The sequence below is a fragment of the Coturnix japonica genome, chromosome 1, assembly GCF_001577835.2.
Source record: "Coturnix japonica isolate 7356 chromosome 1, Coturnix japonica 2.1, whole genome shotgun sequence".
NCBI lineage: Eukaryota > Metazoa > Chordata > Aves > Galliformes > Phasianidae > Coturnix > Coturnix japonica.
In genome coordinates this window covers 124,279,946-124,305,639 of record NC_029516.1, presented here as the reverse complement: position 1 = coordinate 124,305,639, position 25,694 = coordinate 124,279,946, and the positions used below count along the sequence as shown (strand labels likewise).

The window sequence follows — 25,694 nt, the reverse complement described above, 5'->3', positions numbered from 1 at the left end:
AAAACAAAAACAAAGACAAACAAACAAATAAAAAAACAAACAACAGGGCTGTAAATGTTTATTTCCAGGTACAGAAAACCTTGACTATTTTATGAAATCAAAACAGAATTAGAGCTGTGGACATGGCCCTTAAGAACATGGCTTTCCTGTGGACTTCTAGGGTTATGCAGTTGGTTGGACATGAGGAACTTTTCCAACCATAAGGATAGGAGGCAGTTGATATAGTTGCCTTTAACCAGTTTCAGATCACCCAAGAAAGGCAGTGGTCACAATTCAGTAATAAAGCAATAGCTTACCCCTTTCCAAAAATGAGGGCTTGCTAAAAACTCTCTACTTAAAGGCAGTCTCTAAGTAGAAATGGTTCCCCTTCGGCTGCCAGCCCTATAATGAAGTTAGAGAGAGGTGGATCCAGGGCCCACCCCTTCTGGTCACATAGGTGTGTTGCTAGCACCTGTGATCCCAGGGCTGGTTATGCCACTTTATTGGGTACTCAATCACTGGTTCAGGCCATAACCTAATGGTTCCCATTCACCAACCTATATGATTCTATTATTTTATGATTTTTCATTTAATAATAAAACACTTCACAGAAAGGGAAGTGGAGGAATAGTGCAAACTTTTCTTCTCCCTCTGAATAGCACGAATCATTGTTGAAAGGTCAGGAACTTTCCTCCATCGAAATGCAACACCTGCTCTAGTTCTATCTCTGATGTTACTTAAATTATGTGACTGTGCTGCAGGGCAGTCAATAGAGCCAATGCACTGGGGAGAAGATTAGAGATTTCTGGGTTAGAATGGTTCTCATTTAAACATCAGATTCCTTGCACACTACCAAGAGAAAAGCCGGGCCATTTAGCTGTTTTACCTTGGTCATTTGTCTCTTGTTTTAATTCAGTCTTTGTATGAGAGCATTGTGACAGATATACCCTATAAACTCAACCCAACCTTAGATCTTGCAGTACTTAAGGTACAACAGGTCTGCTAAGGTTAGAAAGACAGACCAAAATAATTCTTCTTGGTTTTGACTTTTTAAGTGAGATGTCAAATAAAGCATTTTCAAATGTGCTCCCCAGAATTAGGATTGCAAACTCCTGAGAGACATTCATAGAGTAGAGTAAATGTTATTCAGTTTGATTCCTTTTCTCCCTCTATTTTATCTGTTTACATCAGACGTTTCTCACGCAAACTTATTATTTGAGGTGGTACAAAAGAATTTCACTAGGAATACATACAAATCAGTATGAATTGTAACCTTTGACCAGGCCATTCTCTAGAGTTAGGTAAGTGTTGTTCAAGACAGAATACAAAGAAACTCAGACGTTCTGGGGCTGTGAATGGTCTACTAAGGAAGGGGGGGAGTCTGCTTTCCATTTTGGTCAGTTTTTGGAGGGGGCTAGAGATGGGGCTGTTTCTTGGACCTGGCCACTCTCAGGACACAGAGTTAGGGTTAAGATTTGCTAAGACAGAAAGGGAAGAGTCCTAGTGGTTATGGGGCAATGAACAAGTTGCTAAGGAATGGTGAAGTCCATAGCTCCATTTTCATTCCTAACCATGTAATTACAAGTTTACAAGTACATTTGCCACTGTCCCAGTCTCTGTGCAGTCTGACTAATGGTGCTGCATTAGAAATTAGAAATGATTCCACTTCAAATAGTGTATGAGTTTCTCTGCACTTCCCTCTACATATGTTTGGGCTCACAGCATGCTCCACTGTTTCTGTTAAATTGCTTCTATAGAATAGTTATTTACAATGGATCAGTTTGGAGAGGAAAGCTATTCTCAGGGATACAAATTAAGTATGATCAGGTATTAGTCTCTGCTTACTACATATCCATCTCAAAACAGCTGCTATGAGAACTGGGCTATGAGGTGCAACTCTATTTTGCTGAAGATTTCAAGTTTGGAAAGTATTTGTGTCTACACGAATCTCCCAGGAAGTAAATTAAGAATGAAAACTTAAAACAGTGCTGAAATTTGAGACCTTGAGGCAATCTACCCATTATAACATCCATTAGTCCTTAGTGGGCTGACTGCAGATCAGGCTGTCTTCAGAGAAAACCCACTTGTGCTATATCCAGCACTTTGACAAAAGGACCATATTTCCTATTTAGATTAAACTGCTTCCTATGAGTTGGTATTTTCTGTGTTAAGAAGTTTCCAGTATGAACATCATGTTATTCAGTCACTGGCAGCTCCTGCCTCCAGAGAAGTGGGTTTGTTCAGCAGGCAGACAAGTCCATAGAAAGGATCACAGCCATTGGTAGGGAAATACCAGTTCTTCTAGTGCTTTCCCATCATGGCAAGAAGGCATGAAGACAAAGATGAGGGAATCATGAGTTAAGGCTGGCAATTTTTGTGCATCACAGACTTTAGGGGACAGGGGAAGAACCATGAGGAGACCATGGGGGGAGATGGTTGACTTCAGTACCTACATTGCAGAGTAGCTCACAAAAACTGGTGAGACACTGTGATAAGATTTCCCTTTCTTTATGGTTTTGTGGGTTGTTTTTGGTTTTGTTTTTCCAGAATATTTCCTAAGCAATGAATGTGTCAACAAATTAGGAATTGCCTCCAGCGCTATACATAGTAAAAGCACATTTAGTCATAGAAACATAGAATCATAGAATTACCCAGGTTGGAAAAGACCTCGAAGATCATCAAGTCCAACCGCAGCCTAACCAGTACCCTAACTCTAACAACCCTACACTAAATCATATCCCTGAGCACCACATCCAAACGGCTCTTAAACACATCCAGGGATGGCGATTCAACCACCTCCCTGGGGAGCCTATTCCAGTCATGTGACTAAATCCTACCCTGCAGTACCAGGGTAGATAAGGTATGAACCCTTTCGTTGCAGTATTTGCTTGCATTAGCGCAGCAAGTCGTGCTGTCTGGGCTGGGATGCAGAGATGAGGTCGATGAGGGCACAACCTCCCACTGCAGATTCTCACAGCTCTGACAAATAATTAACTCATCAGGAAGTGCACTTTCTGCTGCTGTCTCTGTGCTGTAGCAAAATACTTTAATCAAGAACGAAGTTACTTTGTAACAAGCTAATCCCCGCTTTCTGCTGCCCCATTCTCCTCCTCTCTGAATCTCACTTTGCTGATTTTGCTTCGTTTCAGCTTCCGAGCCTCACAGCGCTGCCAGTAGAACTTTCCTCATAGAAAATCTTACTTTGGAAGCATCTACTCTCAAGAGAACGTGGTTTAATTTATACACCAATTAACAGTGTAAATTAATGCTTTGCTGTTCATCCAATCTCCAAAGATTTTAAAGTGCCAGCGGAGCTTTTCATTTTGAACGCAGATGAAAGACTTCAGAGCAGAGCGGATGAGTCAACCTCAAAAAGAAAAAAGAAAAAAAAAAAAAGAGCATTAGAAATGTCTTGAGCAAAACTTGCTGTGGTGGGTTAAGATTTTTTGCATGACTCGTCCCTGTGTGCACAGCTGTCAGAACAGAACACAGTGATGTCGCAGCATCACAGTCATCCCAAATCTCCCACTGGGACTGAAGCAGGCGCTGGGTGCTCACCGCTCAGCGTTTCCGTAGTGTAGTGGTTATCACGTTTGCCTCACACGCAAAAGGTCCCTGGTTTGAAACCAGGCGGAAACATTGTTTTTCTAGCTGCTGGGCCAATACCAAATATGTGTTTAAAGACAGCAGGGATTCAAAGGGGAGCTGAGGTCAGCAGAGTGAGGGGTTGGGGTTGTCCCCATCTGCAGAGGGGAGGCACGAAGCTGGTCAGGGCTGGAGCACCCTTCCTATAATGGCAGGCTGAGGGAGGGAGATGGGGCTTCCCAAAATGAAAGTGCAAGAAAGAAACAGAATAAAATGATAGAATCATAGAATTACCCAGGTTGGGACAGACCTTGAAGATCATCAAGTCCAACCGCAGCCTAACCAGAACCCTAACTCTAAAAACCTTCTGCTAAATCATATCCCTGAGTACCACAAAACTGCAAATACCACAGATATTTCTTTACAATAATTCAACAAGAAAATATACCTAAGCTTTATCTTTCCTTGAGTCATTGTGCTTCTTCTAATTGCTTTAAAACACTGATGAAAGCATAGTAAATGCGGCAACCTGCTCTGTTACCTCATCTAGAACATTGCCTTTAGGGTACGTATAAGGATGTTTCAGCAGCTGAAGGAATCTAATCTTTGAAATAAATCACCATATGCATGTTTGTCTTTGGTAATGGGAGATTTAGATACAGTTGTTCTATAATATCTATGCTAATAATTTAATAAATCTTGCACACTGACAGTGAAAGTGTTTCAAAGCTATTACTATAAATACTTTGCATTAGTACATAGTCTCCTTTCCTGTAATTCAGCAACAAGTTGCTCCTGTTGGTTTATCAGCATATTTTGATCTGCATGAGGCGATTTAGCTTTTCTGCTCTGACAGCTCTATGACAACGCACCCCCTCACTTAGCATTTCCCAATCCAGCTGGAGAGAGCTGCATCTCTTTCTCTCAAATAAAACTTCTATTAACAGCATGCCAGAATTACATGAAAAAAAATGTGCTCACCAGATTGTCCTTGCAAAAGTTCTGGATATAATTACTATTACCCTGAAATTGTTTTGCAAAACAATCTTACAGAATCACAGAATCATAGAATCACCAAGGTTGGAAAAGACCTAAAAGATCAGCCAGTCCAACCGTTCACCTATTACCAATAGCTCCCATTAAACCATGTCCCTCAACACAACATCCAGACGTTCCTTGAACATCCCCAGGGTCGGTGACTCCACCACCTCCCTGGGCAGTCCATTCCAGTGCCTTTCTAAGAAGTAGTATTTCCTAATATCCAGCCTGAATCTTCCCTAGCAGCCATAGCCAGCGCAGTTTCTCAGAACCTTCTTGATTCCTATAGAAATATACATAGCTTAAAGCTAAACTTGAAATCATCACTGCTATGCAAATACAGTATCTAAATTCAGCGTGAGGAAGGAAATTAGATGTTTTCTTTTGTATATTTCAAGCTTTCTCTGTAATGATTTTTTTTTACTTTTCTTGCTTTTGTTACATCCTCGCTTCCTTGCTTATCTGTTGATCTTATGAATCACAGAGGTTTTTAAATGTGTTTGTTTGCTTCTTTCCTATATGCACAGCCTGAGTTTATTGCTCTGGATTTTTGCTCACTCTTAGTCCATTCAGGGGAAATCTCTTTTGGTTTGTTTTTGTGTGGTTGTTTTTGTTTTTTAATGTCAATCTTTCAAAACATTTCTGCATTCTCTGATGGATTTCACAAGCATTCACTTAATGAAATGAATTTCTATCAAAGAAGCCTTACTCTCACATATAGCTGTATTTTCTTCTCCAAGATAGAACTTCCAATGTACTGTGTAGACTTTCAATACTGGAGTTATCAAAAACCATTCTTCTAGTCTGTCAAGCAAAGAAACACCAACACTAGCCACAGTAAAAAAAAGCCAGTGCTCAAAGTTGTATGTTGTATGTCTATTATCCTAGAATTATAGAATCCTTTCTGTTGGGAGGGACCCATCTCATTCAACTTCCCTGCCATGAACAGGGACACCATCAGCTCAGTCAGGGTGCTCAGAGACCCGTTCAGCCTGATCTTGGATATCTCCAGCAACAAAGCATGCACAACCTCTCTGGGCAGCCTGTGCCATTTTATTGTAAAATACTCTTATGTTCAATCTAAATCTCCTCTCTTTTAGACTGAAACCACTTTCCCATGTCCTGTCACAACAGGCTCTGCTAAAGAGTCTGTCCTTTTCTTTCTTACAGCCTCCCTTTAGATACTGAAAGGATCTGAAAGGATGTTGATTTCCAGAGAGAAAAATGAGGTCTATTCCTTTTACATTCTGCTTGCTTGAAGTGAAAGTGCCTTAGACACTGTCATGAAGTTCTGCAAATAAAAATGACACGTATCAGCAGATAATTACACGGATCTATCATTGGTCACTATTCCACAAAATTCATCTTTTCTGCAATGGAAGATTAAAGGTTATTCATTTCATCAATAAATATTTCAAATTATTTTTTCTACTTTACATTATCAGAGCTTGGAATTCAAAATTATACTCAGTTATTATATCCCACCTTGCCTTCAGCTATTGCCTCTCCATTTGACAAGGTGACATTTCTACCAACTATATTAAGATTCAGGTTTGAGCTGAGTGCGCTCAGGAATGTATATGCTGTGATGGTTCACTTTTTGCCCCTGAGAAGTGTGTCTTTTTTTTCTCTTCAGATGTTTTGTCACAGTTTAGTGGCATTTTTGACACATGAATCTGCATTAAAAAAAAAAATAAAGTTCTTCACTGGTTTGTTCCACTCACTGGGGTAAAATGTGGCTCTCTAAGTACTGTGTTTGACTTAGAAAACCATCCTTATTCTTTGCTATTCATGAGTGTCACAGTAGCCATAGTAAACCAGTCTCCAAAACAATCTTGCATTTAAAACCAGTTCTATATTATTATTTTATTCAAAAGCAGGAGCTTTTTATATCCTATTAAGGATCCCCAGGGGTTTCAGAAATTAAGAAACATCACACCTGCATTAATATTTCCTGGTTCGTGGCACAGCCTGAAGTCTGCATAAGAATCTCATTATAAATGAAATATTTCCAAGTATTTTCTAGTAAGCAGCTAATAAAGTAATTAATTTTGCTTTGCAACACCTACTGGAGACTGGCCTTCCTTTTTTAGAAATCTTTTCAGCTATGCCCACTGAGGTTAGAGACAAGATACTGTCCATATTTATTCTTTGAAGAATTTTAGTTTATTTCAGTCAATTAGAGTTTATTTGTCTAACCTGACTGAAATTATGCCTACTTTATTGCGTATTCGGAGCAATATAGCTGGACTCACTGTAATTTATCTGGGAATGAACTGTGAGCTTGGTGGAAATTACTCTGAAAGGTAATGCCAGAGCACAGTATTCCTGCTTCTGCCAGAGTTTTCTTGTAGATGCTCTCCAGCCCCTTGTCTGGTTGCTCTTGTCATACCTCTGAAAAAAAAAAGTGGTGGGAAGAAGGGGTTTTAAACAGACTTCAAGGATATCAAGAGAGTAATCTTAGACTAGATACTAGAAAGAAATTCTTTACAGTGTGTGTGGTGAGACACTGAACAGGTTGCCCAGTGAGGTTGTGGATGCCCTCTCCGTGTAAGCATTCAAGGCCAGGCTGGATGGGGCTTTGAGCAGTTTGGTCTAGAGGGAGGTGTCCCTACAGAACTACAGGTGATCTTAAAGGTCCCTTCCAAGCCAAACCATTCCATTCCATTCTATTCCATTTCATTCCATGCTGTTCCATTCTATTCTATCCTTTTGAGGTTATCTAGAAAACTCTTCAAGAGACAGCCTTCCCATAAATACGTAAGATATAAGCTAATAACACATAACAGAATTCAGCAACTTTCCCACTCTGCACAGAAATACAAGATATCATAGCTCCTATTCTGTTCTCAGACTGCCCATTGGGGCATTTTTTAAAAGGTATTTAGAATTGGTTAACATAAAGCCACGCATCCTTTACAGATGAATGAGATAGAATCAGGAAAGTGCCCACTGTCAAGACTTCAGGGCACAAATGCAGCTTTATAATGTTGGTGTGCCCATCTCATACCTCTTGCTGCTTTACTTTTCTTTCTCATGACTTCTCCTCTGTCATTACTGATCATCAGCAGTCTAGCCCTGCTAGCATTCTTCAGGCCGAAAGTTGTTACATACAAATTGTACCTCATGCATAGAAATGCTGATTGAAGCTTTGTTCTGAAAATACTTTAAATGGAATGAGGAAAAAAACAAAATCTCTCTATTTATTCAGTGGTAAATTCTCCTAATCTTTTGTATAGATAAAACAATGTTGCTAGTGGCACCTGGACCACTTCTTGTAATGGCAGATCTATAGAGCTTGAAGCAGATAGTGTTTCTTTGCCTCCATTTAGCATTGGCTCTGCAAAAGTCATGTGCATTTTATGGTATTTTTTGTAAAGCTGTTTTTTGTAAGACTGTATTGACCAGCTTTTTTGGAAAGGGCCATTGAAAAAATGCTGGAAAATAAAATAGTTCTTAAAGTTGTTTTGTTTTTTTTTTTTCCTTCATCTTAACTCCTCATAAAGACTTAAGAAATGGTCCACATTATAATTCCTCTAAATGCAAGAACTTTTTTTTTCTGCAAGATTAAACTATACCAGGGAACCTCCAGTATCAGGCCCAAACCAAGCAGTGCCTTTTACAAGTTTTTAAGAATAATTGTATTTGTTATACATACGAATACACAGAACAGTACCTACTTGTGTTTTCTTCCTTTTTGTGTGCAGAATTAGCAAATGCTTGTGGGTTTCCCTTCAGGAAAGAACTGCTTCAATGTTTCCATATTTTTAATCCAAAGGGTATAATTTATTTCTGCAGCATGATTCCTCTAGAAGAAATGGGAAGCTTAAAGTGAGTGAGAGCTTTTCCACAGCTCTTCAACATCATGCATCCAATGGGAATAGTAGCATCTCCAAGGGGAGCAGGAGATAAGATGAAAGATCCCCCTCCTCCTCCAGGTCTTTTTTATGGCTTAATCAGTAAGTCAGAGTTCAGCCTTCCAGTAGCTGCCTGGACCTAGGACAAGACATGGCAGAGAGAAATCTACCAAGATGTGCAGGTCCTGGTAGATTATTTTTTTTTTATATCTGCCTTGAACTGTTTGTATGGTTTATAGACTGAGAAGATCCTCATAATACAGAATGTGGCCGAGAGTGAACTGCTGAGCTAAGACAGCTTGCGGGGGTGTTGTCTGACCATTTCCAACATTAATTATTCTAAATGTGAAGTTTCAAGTAGTTCTGAGCTACGCTACCTAATATAAGTTCCATTCTTCCCCGTATTTATGCTGCATACACATTTTCTGTGAATGCTGGTAGTGTAACTAATGAAGCATGGCGGTGAGAGACGCATAGTCAGAGCTGAAATTGCTTTTGCTGATGACTTTGATTTACTACGGAATTATGTTGGAACCAGACTGACACAGTTGGACTGTTAAGTTTTAATTGTACAAGCAGAAAAGCAGCAATCCCTTGCTGATGCTGCAAAAGTAAGTGGGCACATCTGAATGTTTTTAAAGACCTCAAGGATTAAGCTAATGAACTGATGAGGTTCCGCAGAACAGAATCTGCAAAGGCTGCCCTAATGGAAACAACAGCAACAACAAACCATTTCCTGCCCACATTCTAGGAGGTCTTGTATGAAGCCTTATGAATGCTGAACTTCTTTGATTACTGGGTCACAGATCTTTTTGTTGTCTACATCAAACAGAATATTCAATTTATATCAAACACTATTCTACCAAAAAGGACAAAACAAAATCCATCTAACAGATTTGCTTTGCTGCCTGAATTAATATTAAAAGGAAAAATGAGAAAATAGAATTGCAGAAAATCAACAGAGGTAGAAAGACAATTAAAGCTGTCAGCTCATCTAGGAACAGCCCCAGAACTGAATGAGGTAAGCTGGAGATCTTCAATGAATTTCATTGCTTTTTGGATCAAGGTTCCCAGTTTATTCCTCTTAGCAGCACTTTTTCACATGTTCTGATTGATCAGTCGTCTTACCCTCAGCTCTCTGCAATTTGCTTCTCTGTACATAAAAATTCAAGGTCAGGAGACACCTGAACAGCATCTGCTGAAAGTTTCCTGTCAGATGTGAAAAGAGGCCGTATGCCTCATTGAAAATTTATGATCCAGGAAAGTCATCTAATTTTTATGCAATCTAATCTAATCTGTCAGATTTTGAGGCAGGACCCATTGCCTGACATTCTGCTTCTGGCAACTCTGGAAGAATCAAGCAATGGGGTGACTACATCAGGCTTTTATCTCTGTAGAATACTGGAATGAGGGATGGGGTTTGTCCATAGCCAGCTGTAGGTGTCTATAAAGTAAACGGCTGCGTGTGACCTATGAATGTGAAAGTCTCTCACATGCTGATAGAGATAAATAGCTATTTACAGGGAATATTTCACCTGACATGCTCTGTTTCTCTGATGAACTATCACATAAAAAAATAAGGCAAAACAATAGTGAGCCAAATATCTTTTTCTCTTCCAAGATGAGAAATAAAACACAACAGGGTGCTCTGGAAATGTTTACCACCTGGATTCCATAAAACTTGTAGTGGTAGCCATGAAAGAGGAGTTCTGGAAGGAAATGGAGGTTTGTTTCTATAGTCAGACACCTTGACTTGTCTGGTTTGTGGCACATACAAATCTATTTGTTCTTCTTCCCAGAGGTTATTCAAAGTTATGTTTTCTGCATCTTGGTATAATTTTTCAGCTGAACATAAACATGGTACGTCTTTCCTTTCAAAACTCTTCCTTTTTTTGAAGACTTAAAACTCACCAGACAAAACATAGAAACTGATCTCTTACCTGACAAGAAAGAGGTTTCCATTATTCTGGCCTGCAGTTTGAAAGTGTTTCATTTACATACAAACAGCAAATTCAAAGTTCATTACCAAACCCCACAGATTGTGGAGGATTTTGGTTAAGCTCTGGTGTAAACTTCCCCATTGTTGCTTCTTTGACATCATCAGCTGCATTGCAGAGAAAAGGCTTGCTATAACATCTACTTCCACCTACTGGCACACAAAGAATGCTTCTATATAGAATGTTTTATGCTTTCTCTCTCATTCTTTTTGGCAGGAATGTTTAAAAGACTAAAACATCTTCCTGCAGCTTAAAGCCTTGTTTGTATCATGCCACTGCTTCTACTTTCAAACACTGCTCTATGTTGTTTAACTCTCTCAGAAGCTTCAAATTTAACATGTGGCTCATCATTATGTACATTATGATTTTCTCCTTTAATTACAGATACAGAATCATTTGTGTAGGAAGGGACCTTTAAGGCCATCTAGACCAACCCCTCTGACATGAACAGAGACACCTACAGCCCAATCAGGGTGCTCAGAGCCTCATCCTGCCTGGCCTTGGATGTCCACCACCTCTCATTTTAGACTTTCTTCCTATTAAAGAGCCATTCACTTTGATTTTCACTGTGTTTAATATTACAGAATACAGTTTCAGAAGTAAGATTTTATGCCAAATGCTCTCCTTTCAAGTTCAGGGCACATTTTGTACATAATCTGAAATGGAATCAGGATTGGTTAGCTTTCTTAATTTATACTCTTTCTTCATTCTAAAATTGACAATTAATCTCAGAGTAGACATATTTAAGGTGGGGAAAAGCTGAACAGAATGAGAGAGTCCTCCAGCACAGATAGAAATGGTTCCAAAGACATACATTCAAGGTGTGAAGAAGTGCTACGCCCCTGTATTACCAAGCTCTGATGAATCTGAGTTTAGTTTATTCGTAGATTTTCTTCATGTATGTCCATAAGCAATTTCCAGGCCACTCAAAGTCACAGAATGCATACAATAAAACATGGCTTTATATGAAGGAACAGGGGGAGGGTAACCAGACTGCAGATTTCTTGCATATTTCTCATTTCCAATTGTATCTGGGAAAGAAAACATGACAAATGAAAAGTTTATTGTGACTAACTTCTCATATGGAGTGAGAAAGTATAGAATCATAGAATCACCAAGGTTGGAATAGACCTAGAAGATCATCCAGTCCAACTGTTCACCTATTACTAACAGCTCCCACTAAACCACGTCCTTCAGCACAACATCCAGTCTTTCCTTGAACACCCCCAGGGTCAGTGACTCCACCACCTCCCTGGGCAGTCCATTCCAGTGCCTGACCACCCCTTCTGAGAAGTAATACTTCCCAAGCCTATAGCGTCACCCAGGATTGTTGTAGCCAAAGTGCAGGACCCGGCATTTGGTCTTGTTGAATCTCATCCCATTGGCTTTAACTCAGCTCTCCAGCCTGTCCAGTTCCCTCTGTAGGGCCTCCCTACCCCCAGGCAGATCAACACTCCCAGCCAATTTGGTGTCATCTGCAAACTTACTGAGAGTGCCCTCATCTATGTCATCAATAAAGATATTGAAGAGGACAGGCCCCAGCACCGACCCCTGGGGAACACCACTTGTGACCAGTCACCAGCTGGATTTAACTCCGTAAGTACAAAGATAGTCTATTGTTTGCTATGGTGTGGAAGTTTTTGGGAGGTGTATTTTTCCAAAATGGCTTTGCATTAGTTCAAGGCCACTGTGGAGATGACCACCACTTAGATATTGAAACCTGCACAAAAGACATGAATGAATGAATAAAATAAAAGGTCAGCTACTGCAGATTAATGTTCATATGTTAACTCCTACTCCAATTATCTTGAATATCTTTATGATGAAAATAAATGAGTTTGACAAAATTTGTTGGAAATGTTGCCTCCATTCAAGTATCAGGGAAATGCCAGAAAATAATGTAATCGGGCATCACGATCACAAATAAAATGTATTATAAAGAAGAACAAAATAAACATTCTCAGATGAAAGTCTGGTTAGTAACATGCCACAGAAGGAATTACAAGTAAGTTTTGTGTAAGAAGCAAAAGGCACCCTTGATATAAAATTACAATAAAACATAAAGATGTCTATCAGTTGGAAATAGATACAAAATGTGGTATCAGAATAGGTGAACCAATAGTGTATTCAAAACTCTCCAAGAAGTTCATAATCATAATTTAGGCAGAAAACAACCACCGAGAAGCAACTTCTGAGTAGATCTATTTAGGGATAATACTGTGAAGGATAATGTTTACTTTCAAAGGTAGGAAGTGATCCGTTACTGTGAGATTCTTGTAATGCATTGCTTTATGTATTTCTAGACAGGCAACATTTATCTATACTTCCATGACAATAGTGACCTTCTTATCAGTGAATCTCCATCTATTTTAACTTAAGATCATATCCTGGAATCTTCCTTGTAAACCTACAGAAAGTCACCTGAGTTTCTCTCATCCAGGTAGGTTCTAGCCAGGTTGGCTCACTGGGTCTCTTCCCAACTCCTTACTGACACTGGTTCCAGATTTATTACTGCGATGCTTTGAAATCTTCTAAATGTCAGCTAAATTCGTCAAAGTCTGTTCTCTCAATTTACCTAACACTTACCATTAGAATGTTATTCTTTCCCTTTCTGCTAGCAGCATTTGTTAACTGGAAGTAAAGTATGTGAATCCTTGTAAAGTGCAAGAATAATCTCCACCCTTCTTTTCTTTCTTCCTCTTTATTTTTTTTTAACCCGTGTCTATGTTTGCAGCACTTTCAGTAACCTGGATTTCCAAATGCTCATTAGGAGCAGAACTACAGGCGGTATGTAGCATAATGTCAGACTAATACCTAAGTTCAGAGATGAAGGAAGATCCAAATGCATGGTGTATTCATGTACATTCAGCCATGTAGCCCTTGCCTCAACAGTCCATTTTCACATGTGGCATCACTAAAATTAATGAGATCGCTAACAAGTACACATTTAGTTTCTACTTAAATTTAAGTTAATTTTGAATTTTAGGGGGCAAGTAATCAAAATGTATGACTGGAAGACTGATTTGTTTGACAGGCTTTGCAAGTACCTTAAAGCTTTCTTAGTATGCACGAGTGCTCACATCTGCAGGATGTGGGTGCACGAGCAAGTGGAGCTGGAGGCTCTAAGTGTTTATGCCTCATCAAGATGTGCTGTGTGAAATGATGCTTGCTGCCAGTTTTTCCATCTGTGCTCATTACTTTATACTGCTGCGCTATGGCCATTTTTGAATGCAGATCCCCGTCTTTAAAACACCTGATTGTGTTCTTTAACTTGGCAAACAGGCTTATTTCTACTGAATGGTTTAAAGCTGGAATAAATAGGAACCTAAGAGAAAGGTTTAAGACTGGTTATAACCACAATATCCTTTACATGACAAGCTTTATTTTGACCCATAAGTCAAGAAATGGTGTCCTTTTGCTCCATTCATAGTTACCTGCTAGTAGAGCACACAAAGCTGTTCTACATGGAAATAATGCATTTGTGCACTACACTGTTAATAGTGCATATTTTGAAACGTAAGGGAGGTAGTTAAGAAATACACAGGCAGAGTAGTGCAACACCAATAATGTGATGCTGGCACAAGAACTCGACTGAATTGAAGTATAGTCAAAATAGCAAGAGGTATGCATTACCACGTGTGTACAATTTGCGCACAGCGAACAGCTTTGGAAGTTCAAGGATGCATTTGCCAATAACTTCAATCAAATCTTTGTATGCAGCACTTGCCACGGTAACAATCAAAACTGCACTGGCAGCTTATTATCCCACGAATTCTGAATAGAAACTGTACTACTAACAGAATGGATGATATTGAAGATTTGACTTCTCAAAGGAAAATTGCAGGGTGAGAATGCTGCTTAGGAGGACATCAATAGCATTATGGGAAGATGACTACATTGATCACATAGAGGAATTACACCACAGTGAAATCTTCAGCGCACACCAAGTGTCCTTATTTTGTATCTATCCTCACAGTGAAGTCAATAGAGCTCTTAACAGAAATATGCTGCTATACTATAAATGCTCTGGAAATAAAGAGGAACACTTATCTGCTGTTAATCAAAGATACTTTGGGATACAACAGATAACAGGCGATGAACTGATTAAATATCACAGGGGGAAATATTCCACACATCACCTCAGAATGTATTTTCACGACAGAAGGATATGTTGTGTTAGAAAGTACTTTCTCCCCAGTTACAGCATTTGTTTCCTATTTCTGAAGACATTCTGTTGGGCTACCTGTAGCTCCCCCTCAACGTTTTGGAAAAGATGTCACCATCAGATTTAATATGTAAAGGGTTATTTCAGATTTGCATTTACCACTGCAGATCTGAACATCTCACAGACTGCAATAGGTTAATCATAAGCTGGCCTTCATAATGGTGTATTTTTATCCCACTTGTTATATTTCCTATTACATTAAAATCTTCTCACTGGAAGACCCTTATGGATACACAACCACCCTATTTAAGTGCTTGCCCTGATTAAGATCATTTCAAAGACCATGCAGACATACACTGATGCAGTATTATTCTCTCCTTCCCATCCATCTTTTTGCAGCAATTGCAGCATAACAATCATGAAAGGCTGAATCTTCAAAATCTGCACTAATCTAAAAAGTAGGCAACAATCATTTCAGCCACTCATTAGTACCCAAATGCAGCTCCACAGCATCTCTGTTACATTTTCATGGCTGTTCAAGGATTTTTTAGCTTGCTGTTGATGATAATTGCATTGTTACAGAGCAGTACTAATGGGAGACTCACAGAAACAAAGAGGCGAGCAGGGAGCACAAACAGCTGACAAACAAAGGAAGGAGAGAAGCAGAAGCCCTAAATCTCTGTCTCTTTTAATAACAGAATAGGATTTCAGCTTGGCAAATAACGTAGATCAAGGGAAGGTGTACTGCCCAGGATGAAACAGACTGTCAGGCTCAGCAGGGGCTATCAGGAATGGCAGGGCTGGAGCGTGCCCCGTGAGCAGAGGCTGGGCCTGGGAAGCTCATCCAGCTGGGACAGAAATGGCTCAGGGCACATCACAGCCATCCTACAGGCTGACAAGGGGCAGCCAGGCCCTTCACAACCACATGTGATGGGTGGAGGACAGATAACAGCAGTAAGCTAAAATAGGAGAGGCTTAGTCATACAAGGAGAAATGTTTTTATCAGGATGACAGGCTGGCAGTGGGATAGGCTGCCAGAGGGGTTGTGCACTCTCTGAAAGTCTTCAGTGCCTGGCTGGGTAAACCCCTGAGCAACATGGTCCGATCTCACAGCTGGGCCTGGGTGACAAGAGCCATAAGGACCTCTGTGCAGTGATCCAAAGACTTCATAATGAGGACAGTCTCTAATTGTGCTCCAATAACACAGGAGTAAGTTTCTTTAATGGCCCTATAAAACAGAGATGTATAGACAGATGAAACAGAAGATGACAATCTTACTGGCTGCAGGATCGAGTCCTGAGTCAATGGCTCAGTGTTTGGATGGAGATCAGTGATGAGTGGTGTCCCCAGGGGTCTGTGCTGTGGTTGATGCTCTGTAATATCTTCATCAGTGACATCAACAGTGGGGTCGAGTGCACTCCTAGCAAGTTTATGGATGACACCAGGCTGTGGGATGTGGTCAAAACACCAGAGGCACAAAATGCCATCCAAAGAAACCCAGACATGTTTGAGCAGTGGGCCCAGGTGAACCTCATGAGGCTCAACAAATTCAAATGGAAGATCTTGCACCTGGGTGCAGGCAACACCCACTACCAATGCAAGTTGGAGGATGAAAGGATTGATTGAGCGCAGCCCTTCCAAAAAATATGTGGAGGTCTCAGCTGGACATTAGCCAGCAATGTGCCCTCACAGCCCAGAAAGCCAGCAGTATCCTGGGCTGCATCAAAAGAAGCATGGCCAGCAGGTCAAAGGAGATGATCCTGCCCCTCTACTCTGCATCGGTGAGGCCTCACCTGGAGTACTGCATCCAGATGTGGAGTCCTCAGTACAGGAGAGACACAGACCTGTTGGAGTGCATCCAGAGAAGGGCCACAAAAATGATCCATGGAATGGAACACCTCTCCTATGAGGACAGGCTGAGAGAGCTGGGGCTGTTCAGCCTGGAGAAGGCTGTGAGGTGACCTGATAGTGGTCTTTCAGTATCTGAAGGGGAGCTACAAGGAAAGAAGACAGACTCTTTAGCAGGGTCTGTGGTGATAAAACAAAGGGAAATGGCTTCAAAGTCATGGACATCTGTGGCATAACAGCTCTTTGGGCAGGGCAGTGCCTTTGTCCCATGAAGGGGCCATTAAATCTCACACTGGGAAGAATCAGCACTCAGATCTCAGTTATCCTGATATCTCTTCAAATGGAGTCACTGAAAACATGCTAACAAGATCAAGCCATTCACAGCTATTTTCCTATAGTTGCAGCTACTTTCCTAAAAGAGCATAGCAACTATAATAGCACTCACCTTTTCCATATATCCTGACAACTCTGAGAGGAATGACAAACATTTATCTTGGAAATTTGCCTGACATATGAAGTAAGGCTAATAGCTTTATACTTGACTTGTTGGGGCATGGGGGAGAAGAAAGGGAGGAAGTCTAGGAGTCTTCAATGTAAAATAGGCAATTTAAAGTTTGTCAGGCTGGAGATTCCCAAAAGGAGAAGAGTCCTACAAACTAGTGATTAAAGTACCAGTGATGACAGGGGAAGGAGGGATTGTTATTCTCTCAGCTCTTGTGATTATTCCTAAGTATGGTAAGTGTAGAATGAACAAACAGTTCTAGGCCACCTCCAGATCAACATTCAAACGGTACTGGAAATTGCCCAGACTTGGAATTTTGTTTCTGCTGCCGAGATAGCACTTGCAAGGTGAGCATTGTGCCATGTGTCCTATCTCCTTCACAGAGCCTGCATTTTTTACCTGAATTTTAAAGCTTTTGGGGTCAGCTCAATATTACAAGCCCCAAGAGACTAAGATGGCCCATTTTCAGCTGTATGAATTGAAATACATCTCAAAACTACTACGTTAAGAGAACTTTAAAGTTACAAAGTCAAGGACTAAAAAGATTAGGATAAGGCTATGTAACCTTACTCAGTCTCCTTGTGAATGCACCTTAGGACGCTGTCCTTAATTACATCTGTCCCTACTGTCTCCATTCCTATTGTTGGGGTTTTTTACCTCCCTTAGGCTGTCCTGTGCCAGTTTTCTGACTTCACTTTCTCATCCAAAATTGTCTTGCTCGACTTAGCACAGCAATTCTCTTCCCTGCTGCACTTCCCCACTCCCAGTCCTCCTGTGGGTTGTTTGTCCTGTGGGTTTTAGGCTCCTATTCTCCAAGCAACATGGAAGCAAAGCAGCCCTCCTACTTTGCTTGGGGTAGGAGTGGATGGTGGGGGTTTTCAAAAGAGATTTCTACCACCCAGATTTTTAACCTTCTTTCCTGAAGGAAAGAGAGTGTGGACTCACCTGTGTATGAGGCAGCCCTCTGCTCAGGTACAGCTGCATCTCTTTACGTGTTTTAACCAGGTTCCACAAAGGCGTAGAAGCCTCTAGTTGTTTATGCTTCTACAAGTCTCATAAAAGCCCTTATAGAGGAGAGAGATCTTAACGTAGATAAGGGGAAAAAAGGCTCAGTGCTGAGTTAACACTTAGTAGAAGCTGGAGAACCCGTCCACAGTACAAATCTGTCACACATCATTTCAACAGCTCTATTGCTCACAGAGCAATGTATTTAACTTGGACAAAGCATCTCATTTTCCTCTTCTTTCATTCTTGGAAGCAAGACCCAGCCTGGAGCAGACATTCACTATGGAAAATTTCAGCCTAGATGGTTAAGGTTTGGCAGCTTTATAAACGACTGAGAACAGGGACTTAATAATAACAGGCCGCACTAATGTTCCACCTGGAATTATCCATTATGTTCCCAAGTGAGAAACCACAGAATGTTTCCTTGAGACATAGGAAAAGTAGTTGCATCCAGATAATTTAGGGTTTAAGCTGAATCCAGTATTAAGGAAGTGTTTACAGATGAGCACTGATTGGAGGAGGATCTGAAAACTGCCCACGGTACAGGGAGGGAATGGGCTGGCCGAAAAGCTACTGGCAGAAGTCCCTCGAATTCAACCTAGCAATGACACAAGTGTTATTTCTACTTTAATGGCATATGGTCCACGGTCAGCTTAGAGAAATAATTATAATTATATATGATTGTAACCAAGATTGCAGTGAATTTGACTTTCACTGCTCTAAGTGTAACTTATTGGACAGGATAAACGTACTTGTGCCAGGTCAGCAAAGAGCAGGGGGAGGAGGATGTAAGACTGAGTCCTGCTGGGGCTGTTAAGGTTGTGTGGCACTAATGCAAGTCTGAGAAGGTGGAACCTTCTTCAAGTGAATGGAGAAAAGCTCCAGTCATAGGACAACAAGAATGAATGCATTCATCTCTGTACACATAAGTCTAAAAGGATGTCTTCATCACCATCGGTGCTTGAGAAAGTCCTATATACTCACAGAAGAGCAGCACCAGTAGGGGTGAGGGCATCCTTGTGCCATTGTAGATTCCATGGTACCTCATCACCCTGGCCAGCTGTTTGTTGTACCTTCTCCAGCGAGCTGAATGCCCCTCAGAACTTCTCTAGGAGTCCAGTTCCACAGTGTCACTGTCCTTAACATATTCTGCTGTGTGTAATCAAAGCTTTCTTTCCAGTTACATTTTCTGTGGCTAGAAGGTGAACAATTGAACAGATATCCTCTTTATAGAAACTTTCTATGCCTAAAGCTATTTTTTCCCAATATTGATTGAATTGAATTCCTTCAAATTTACTTCATGGATTGCTTCTTCAAAGCTATTTATCACTGCCAGCGACCTCCTCAGTGCTTCTCCCAGTGTCTCTGCAGCTTCCTCATAAAGGAACAGTATCTTGCACATTTCCTTGCTAGTGGACACAGTCCATGGGGACACGGCATCTATTTGTGCTTAGATTTGGCAGGAACAGCACTACCCACTCTTTCTACAGAAGGTTTTCTCTATCAATACAGTATTGACCGCAGAGCTGAACCTGCTGAAACAACACCACTGCCCCTGTGTCTGCAGTACCACCTTTATATTTCTTAGTTTCCTCCTCCTGCTGCTCCCTTGGTGTAGGATACATGGGGTTTGGCACAGAGCAGTGCAGAGAACTCAGACCAACATCAGGATCCAAGGCGGGGGCAATGGGCCCCCTGGTAAGCCCATGTCTGAAGTGAGCCAGCTGATACTGGGCAGCAAGGAGCTCTGTTTGGTGAAGATACAGTAAACAATAAAAATATGCCCGCTTCTAAGCAAAAGCTGAGGAAAGGGCAAAATCTGTATCTTGTAGCTGTCAGTGAAATCTGTCTTCTGGGAGTTAGCAGGGTTTTGCAGATCTCATTCTCATTGAGAAGTAGGTGTCACACTGAGGGGTGGTGGCAGGATGGAGATCCTCCTTATGAGAACATGCAGAACACCTGGTGTAATGCTGTCTCTTCCACACAGCACTGCTATTTCATAAAAGACTGTGGACTGTGTTCAGGACGTGTCCTTTTAACATGCATCTAAGAAGTTAAAACTAGGTCTCATTAAGCAGTTTTACCAGTTTTAATGAGATTCTGTAGTTCCAAGGTAGGACTGTCACACTTTTCTTAAGGAATAGCGTATCTTGTCCTAATGATTGCTTCATTCCTGCTACTAAGAATCCTTGACTTTAAAACTGGACAGAGGATGAAGATTAAATATCCATATTCCCTCATCCATCAGAACACCATCAGAGCTGTGCTACCTGTTGCTGTGGGCATGTCTGAATAAAACAGGAGTCCCTAGCTCTCTAGCACAGACAGATAACTTTCTGCTCTGTGTTAAGTAAATAAGCTTAGTAACTATGTGCCTATCTTGCTTTCTGCAGAGTTCAGAGTCTGCTCCGCCCACGTGAAAAAACATAAGCCAGGAAGGCTTTCACAAAGAAGGGCTGTCTAAGAAAGGCTGATTAGTTTGGGTAGAGCACTGCGTATGAACACACATTTTGTTGAGAAGCAACGGAGTGCAGCAACCCGTGGCACTGCTGTGTGAAATGGGGCTGCATTGCAAAAGGCAGAATGGAAGCATCTGTACATGCTCAACCTTTTCAAAACTCATGAAGTGAGAAGCAGAATGCACTTGAAAACAGACACAGGCGTGCGCTCACTCACAAGTAATTTGTGTGAAATATATATATTGCAGACTCCTTTGGATTTCACCTTAACTGATTATATTGACTGTTGTTACATTAGCAGAAGAGCCCATTCGGCGCTGCCCGTGGAATCCCTTCGTTGTGCTGCCTGTGGCATGATGCAGTGGAAGCACACCATCTTCTGGCAACACAAGATTACTTCCTAAAAGCTTGTAAAAGGAAGTCTTTGTGAGTCACTCAGGAAATCAAGAACGCCCCTCAGCTGGATCAGGGAAACATCCTGGAGTATTCATTTTTCTGTGGAAAAAATAAAATAAAATAAAAAATCTACATAGAGAAGGTAACCTGAGGATAGCACAAGGCTTTCTAGCAAAGCAAACCGCCAATTAGCACTGTACTTCCAGCTAAGAATCTTGAGAAGGTGACACCTCCTTGCTCTGCATAGCTCAGGTAGGATAGACAAGTGGTGTTTTTGTGATGAAATTTCCAGTAGGAAACTAACAAGGCAGCATGTAGAGAGCTGTAGGTCCCAAAAACTGCTCACCCAAACTCCTCTGCAGTGGCAAGGAACACAGACATGGGTGATCCCTTCCATCATTTCATCATAAGGCATCTGCATTGCAACATATCAAGAAAGCTTTTCTCATGCTGTACTCCATCCCAGATGATTGTGTTGGCAGTGCACGTCCAACTTCTCCTATGAAGACTGGTTCTGAGCCTTGTGGGAATCCCAGAGGTGAGATGACAGTACTGAAGTCCTTGGAGATCTGCCTGGCCCCAGCCATGAGTCATTCAGGCCCCTCCACACCTGGCAGAAACCACGCAAGCGTTACATGATCCCTGGACAGCCCCTGTCATTCCATTATAGAGAAGCCTAGCGCTACGTGGAAAGAAAAACAGAGCTGTGTTTTCTTAGAGCTGTTCCTCTAAGGTGAGTTTCTGGTCTGGACATTGCTCTTGAGCTCTGTGAGAAACACAGGGATACGGTGTCCATGCCAACTTTCTGAAAGCCATAAATATTTCCCTTTTGGTATTTTGTTCCTCTCAAAAGCTCGGTGTTGTTCCTCCTCTGGTGTTGGGCATCTCCACTCACTCACAGATCTCGTATCCTCCCATCCTCCCCTTGCATCAACAGCAGTTCCTTTTTTGTGCAGCCTATTACAACATGGAAAGAAAAAAAAATCAGTGGAATCTCAGAGGTGAGAAGTCACCGTTCATTCACCTCACATAATGCACGTTCCATTCCAGCTTTTGCTCATCTGGGATAGAACGGACTGCTTTCTGCTAATGCTCTGCCATGCACGAGGGCAGAGTGGGACCTGCTGGCGGAAGACTGAGAGGCAAAAATTGCGTATACAAGGTGCATTCCCTGCCTTTCAAAGCTGAGGAAGGATAACGGAGTATTTCACAGCAGCCGTTCTCTTCTGCTTCCAGTTGCAGATGCAGGCATAGCAGTTGGCTCTGCAGCTGTGCAGCAGGATCCTGATTTTCAGCCACTGAGGGATCACTTGGGTATGTCAAGAATATGAAGCTCCTCCATCCAGGTCAGCCAGGCACCTCTGCAGCCTTGGCTGTCTAGATCTATGCATTTCACCTGCTCCCCTTCCATGCACTTGACATAAAAGTACTTGGTAACATCTGGGGAACTTTTCCTGATGTGTTTATTGTTGTAGCTGTAGGCCATGTTTATCCAGCCTGGGAGCTGAATGCCACTCTAGATACTCAGGCAGCATTCATCTTCCTTTGCCATTTTATTATTTAATGACTCCAGTACACTTTATTATACTCCCGATGAATCCAGGGTCCCCAGCAAACAGTCCTTGTCCAAAACTCAGAAGCACAGCTGGAGGCAGCAACAGTTCAGCCTTTTCACTTTAGAGTGCATTCTGTGGGTGACTGGACCTGATCATCCCCATCCTCTGGTGCCAAGGCAGGGGAATGAGGGACAGAAATCAAGTGCAGAAGGTAACTGCTTGGGCTTGTCAGCACGCTGGGAGACAGTCAGAAGTGCAGAACTCACAAATGCAGAGAACCGTCTCATTTCTCCTAGGTACCGGTGCTGAGAGAACTCCAGAGGTCACATCATAAAGGTACAGAAAGGCACCAATGCAGCTGTGGTGCTGGCCACCCTGGGGTCCGTGCTTGGCTGCTGAGAACACACCACCAAAGGATAACTTTAATTCCACAGCCTCTCATTCACTATAACTGTAGTCTGGCCTAAATAAGTCATCTGGAAAAAAGTGTGATCCATGCAGGATAGCAGAGAAAAAACAAACAAACAAAAAAAAACTTGAGATCAAATTCTGAACTATAAACACTGTTTTCCAACACAACGCTATACTACCACCATACACACAGAAACGGAGTATTCCTACCTGTACAGTGGTTTGTGATGTTATGAAGCCAAGCTTTGAAGCCTTCAGTTTTCCCTTGGCACACAGATTATCACTTGCTTCGGTGTCTGGTTTTTCTTATGGCTGAAATGCTGCCTGCAAATACTTTAGTGAATCGAAGTCCACTGGCAGGTTCTTTAAGGGGCACAGGGTTAAAAGGCTTACACGTTTTATTTAATAAAAGCAAAAATCCCAAAGCCCATATTATAACATTTTCAGGAGCACTGCAGCAGAATCCTGGAAGGCAAGCCTGCTAGTCCAGGCCTTCAGTTTTATGCATCATCCCCACAAGAGATGCTGTCCCTTCATGGTCACATCAGCTTCGCCTGAATGGCCTGGCCAAAGCATCTGCTTCCCAGGGGTTCAGACAGAATAAGGGTAGAAGGCAAAAAAGGCCAGAGACTTGTTTCATTGGAGGGAAGCCATTAATCAATGAATTACATATAACTCTAAGTACGGAAAATACTAGTACCAAAAATGGGCAGGGATCTGTAGCCATTACATTCCCAGCTGTAAGCTTCTCCTTTCTTACCCTGTCAAAGAATCATAACTTTGCAATTACAAAAAGAAAAGCCAATGTTTGAAAGATAGTTGTTTTTATTTTTCTAAGCTTGTACCTGTGGAACATAATAAATGACCTAATATAGTGACAAGTTTGCAAAAGAAGAATCCCTCCTCTCCCCACATCTGGACAGCAATATATAAATATTTACAATGAAAAAATAGGCAAGGGAAGAGAATTAAATCGACATTATCTAACTCAGATTGCTTCTACACATCAGATTTTGAACATCAATTATTTCATTCACTTTAATCTTAATTGAAACTTTCACTTTTAAAGTACTGAGTAACTTCAGTTCTTAGATCTTCTGTGCAATAGATTTACTCCTGGCTCTGCTTCTATAGTTTTCTCCTGTACAGTAACTATAGAATCTGCCAATTATTTTTTCTTTTATTTCAAATTGTAAAATTTGAAAACAAAGAAAAAATTAAATAGAAGTTTATGTCTCCAGATACAAAGTTTCTTACACAGTCAAACACATCACGAAACTGAAAATCAGCATAATGAAATGCTGGATAGCTTCATAATGAGGACATGAGGTCTGTGTCCTGATCCATTGGCTTTAACAAAAGCTCTTTTCAAATAGAACAAGTACATATAGAAAAAATAACCTTTTTATTTTCTTGTTAAAAAAGGAAATGGTGCTTTCTGAAACAAAAGATGTGATTTTTTTTCGACACAAATATAAGTTACAGTGGAGGGAGCTTACAAAGCTTCAAATAAGAATGGCACTTGTTCGAAAGGATGACTTGAGGATGAATCTAAGATGTTCAAGAAGCCCATTTACTCTGATAATTCTATAAACATTAGTGTAAAAAAAACAAAACAACAACAACAAAAAAAACAAAAACAAAAAAAACAAACCAAACCAAAACCCAAAATCCACAAACCTACTTTTTTTTGCTTCTTGTTATACAGTGTCACACAATCACATGACTGAAAACGTTGTCTGCGGAAATGGTGGACACCTACTACGCACAATTTGGTTTCATTATGTCAACACTGATTGCCTTGTCCAACAAGAGGTTCAATATCCTTCGGATACCGAGGTGCAGTCCTTAGCAGCTGTTTCACATATGTGAGCTTCGTTTGCCTCTCACGCCCAAAGACACACGAAGCCTTGGTTCTCTTGCTTTATAATGCTCATTGAAGTCCAGTCTAAAGCTAAGAAATCGAAGGCTTTCATCAGAACTGGTTGTCAGCAAGACCAAGAACTGCTGGACGATTCCCTGAATGAGGAAAAAAAAGAAACAAACAAGAGACAGCTAAGAAGACAACATTAGTGTGCTTCACACAGGTATTCTCGGTGGTATCTAAGCCTGGCAACAGGGCAGAAGGAATCCAGGAAAGGACGAGCACAAGAATTTATACTCAAATGTTAGCAAATGAATTATGCGGGACTTACTCTTCCTACAAAAAACCCACAGCTTGGTTTTACCTTCAAATTTTTGCCACAGACACCTCAAAATTTTCAGTGCACATAGCTCAGTCTTTCAAACAGGCCATCCCCTCATCCAGACAGGACTCTCCATCTGTTCTAAGGCTTCAGAGGCTGCAGAGGAGCATTCCTGTGTGCCTGAGTAGGCATGTCTCATTTATTTCCTAAATACTTCTGAAGATGACCAAGGATGGCCCAAGAGCTTTTCAGAGCACACAAACTATAATCTATTCACAACTTATACCCCATAAGTAACCTGACTCCGTATTTCTCTGGAAGTGAGAAATGCAAAATTTGGAAGCAGGAGGCAAAATCCTTCCAGATTTGAAGTCCTCCTATCAAAGCCTACACAGCCTTCAAAAAAAAAAAAAGACACCAATATTTTCTAAACTTACCATAGTATTCTGCTTTCCTTAAAATTTTTATATGAAATCAACACTTAACAGCACTTCATCCAGCACAGCTATGGGCAATACAGAAATAGATTTAGTGGAAACAGTCAGATAGAAGGGCTGGGAAATGCTGTGTGCATGCTTGTGCAGGTGCTAAGTCATGACTACAACTGCTAAAAAGAACCCAGTTTACTCTTACAGCAGAAAAATGAGATTTTGGGTAACAACCAAGAACACTTTAACCTCATTTATTTACGTAGGGAAACAATATATCCC

The 25,694-nt window shown here is 41.1% G+C and overlaps 1 protein-coding gene and 1 non-coding gene across 4 annotated transcripts in view; one reads left to right on the top strand and one right to left on the bottom strand.

Annotated features, from left to right (window-relative positions):
• The first annotated feature begins 3,545 nt into the window (after positions 1-3,545).
• TRNAV-CAC lies at positions 3,546-3,618 on the top strand. The gene has a single exon. It is a non-coding gene; the product is annotated as a tRNA-Val (tRNA).
• A 19,987-nt stretch (positions 3,619-23,605) lies between these two features.
• The window catches only part of TUBGCP3 (tubulin gamma complex associated protein 3), a 41,734-nt gene continuing 39,645 nt past the window's right edge, over positions 23,606-25,694 (bottom strand). For all 3 annotated transcript variants that reach the window (XM_015849179.2, XM_015849186.2, XM_015849194.2), the window contains one exon: positions 23,606-24,817. In XM_015849179.2, coding sequence (XP_015704665.1) covers positions 24,659-24,817 — 159 coding nt within the window. In that variant the 3' untranslated portion in view covers positions 23,606-24,658. The remainder of the gene's footprint in view (positions 24,818-25,694) is intronic.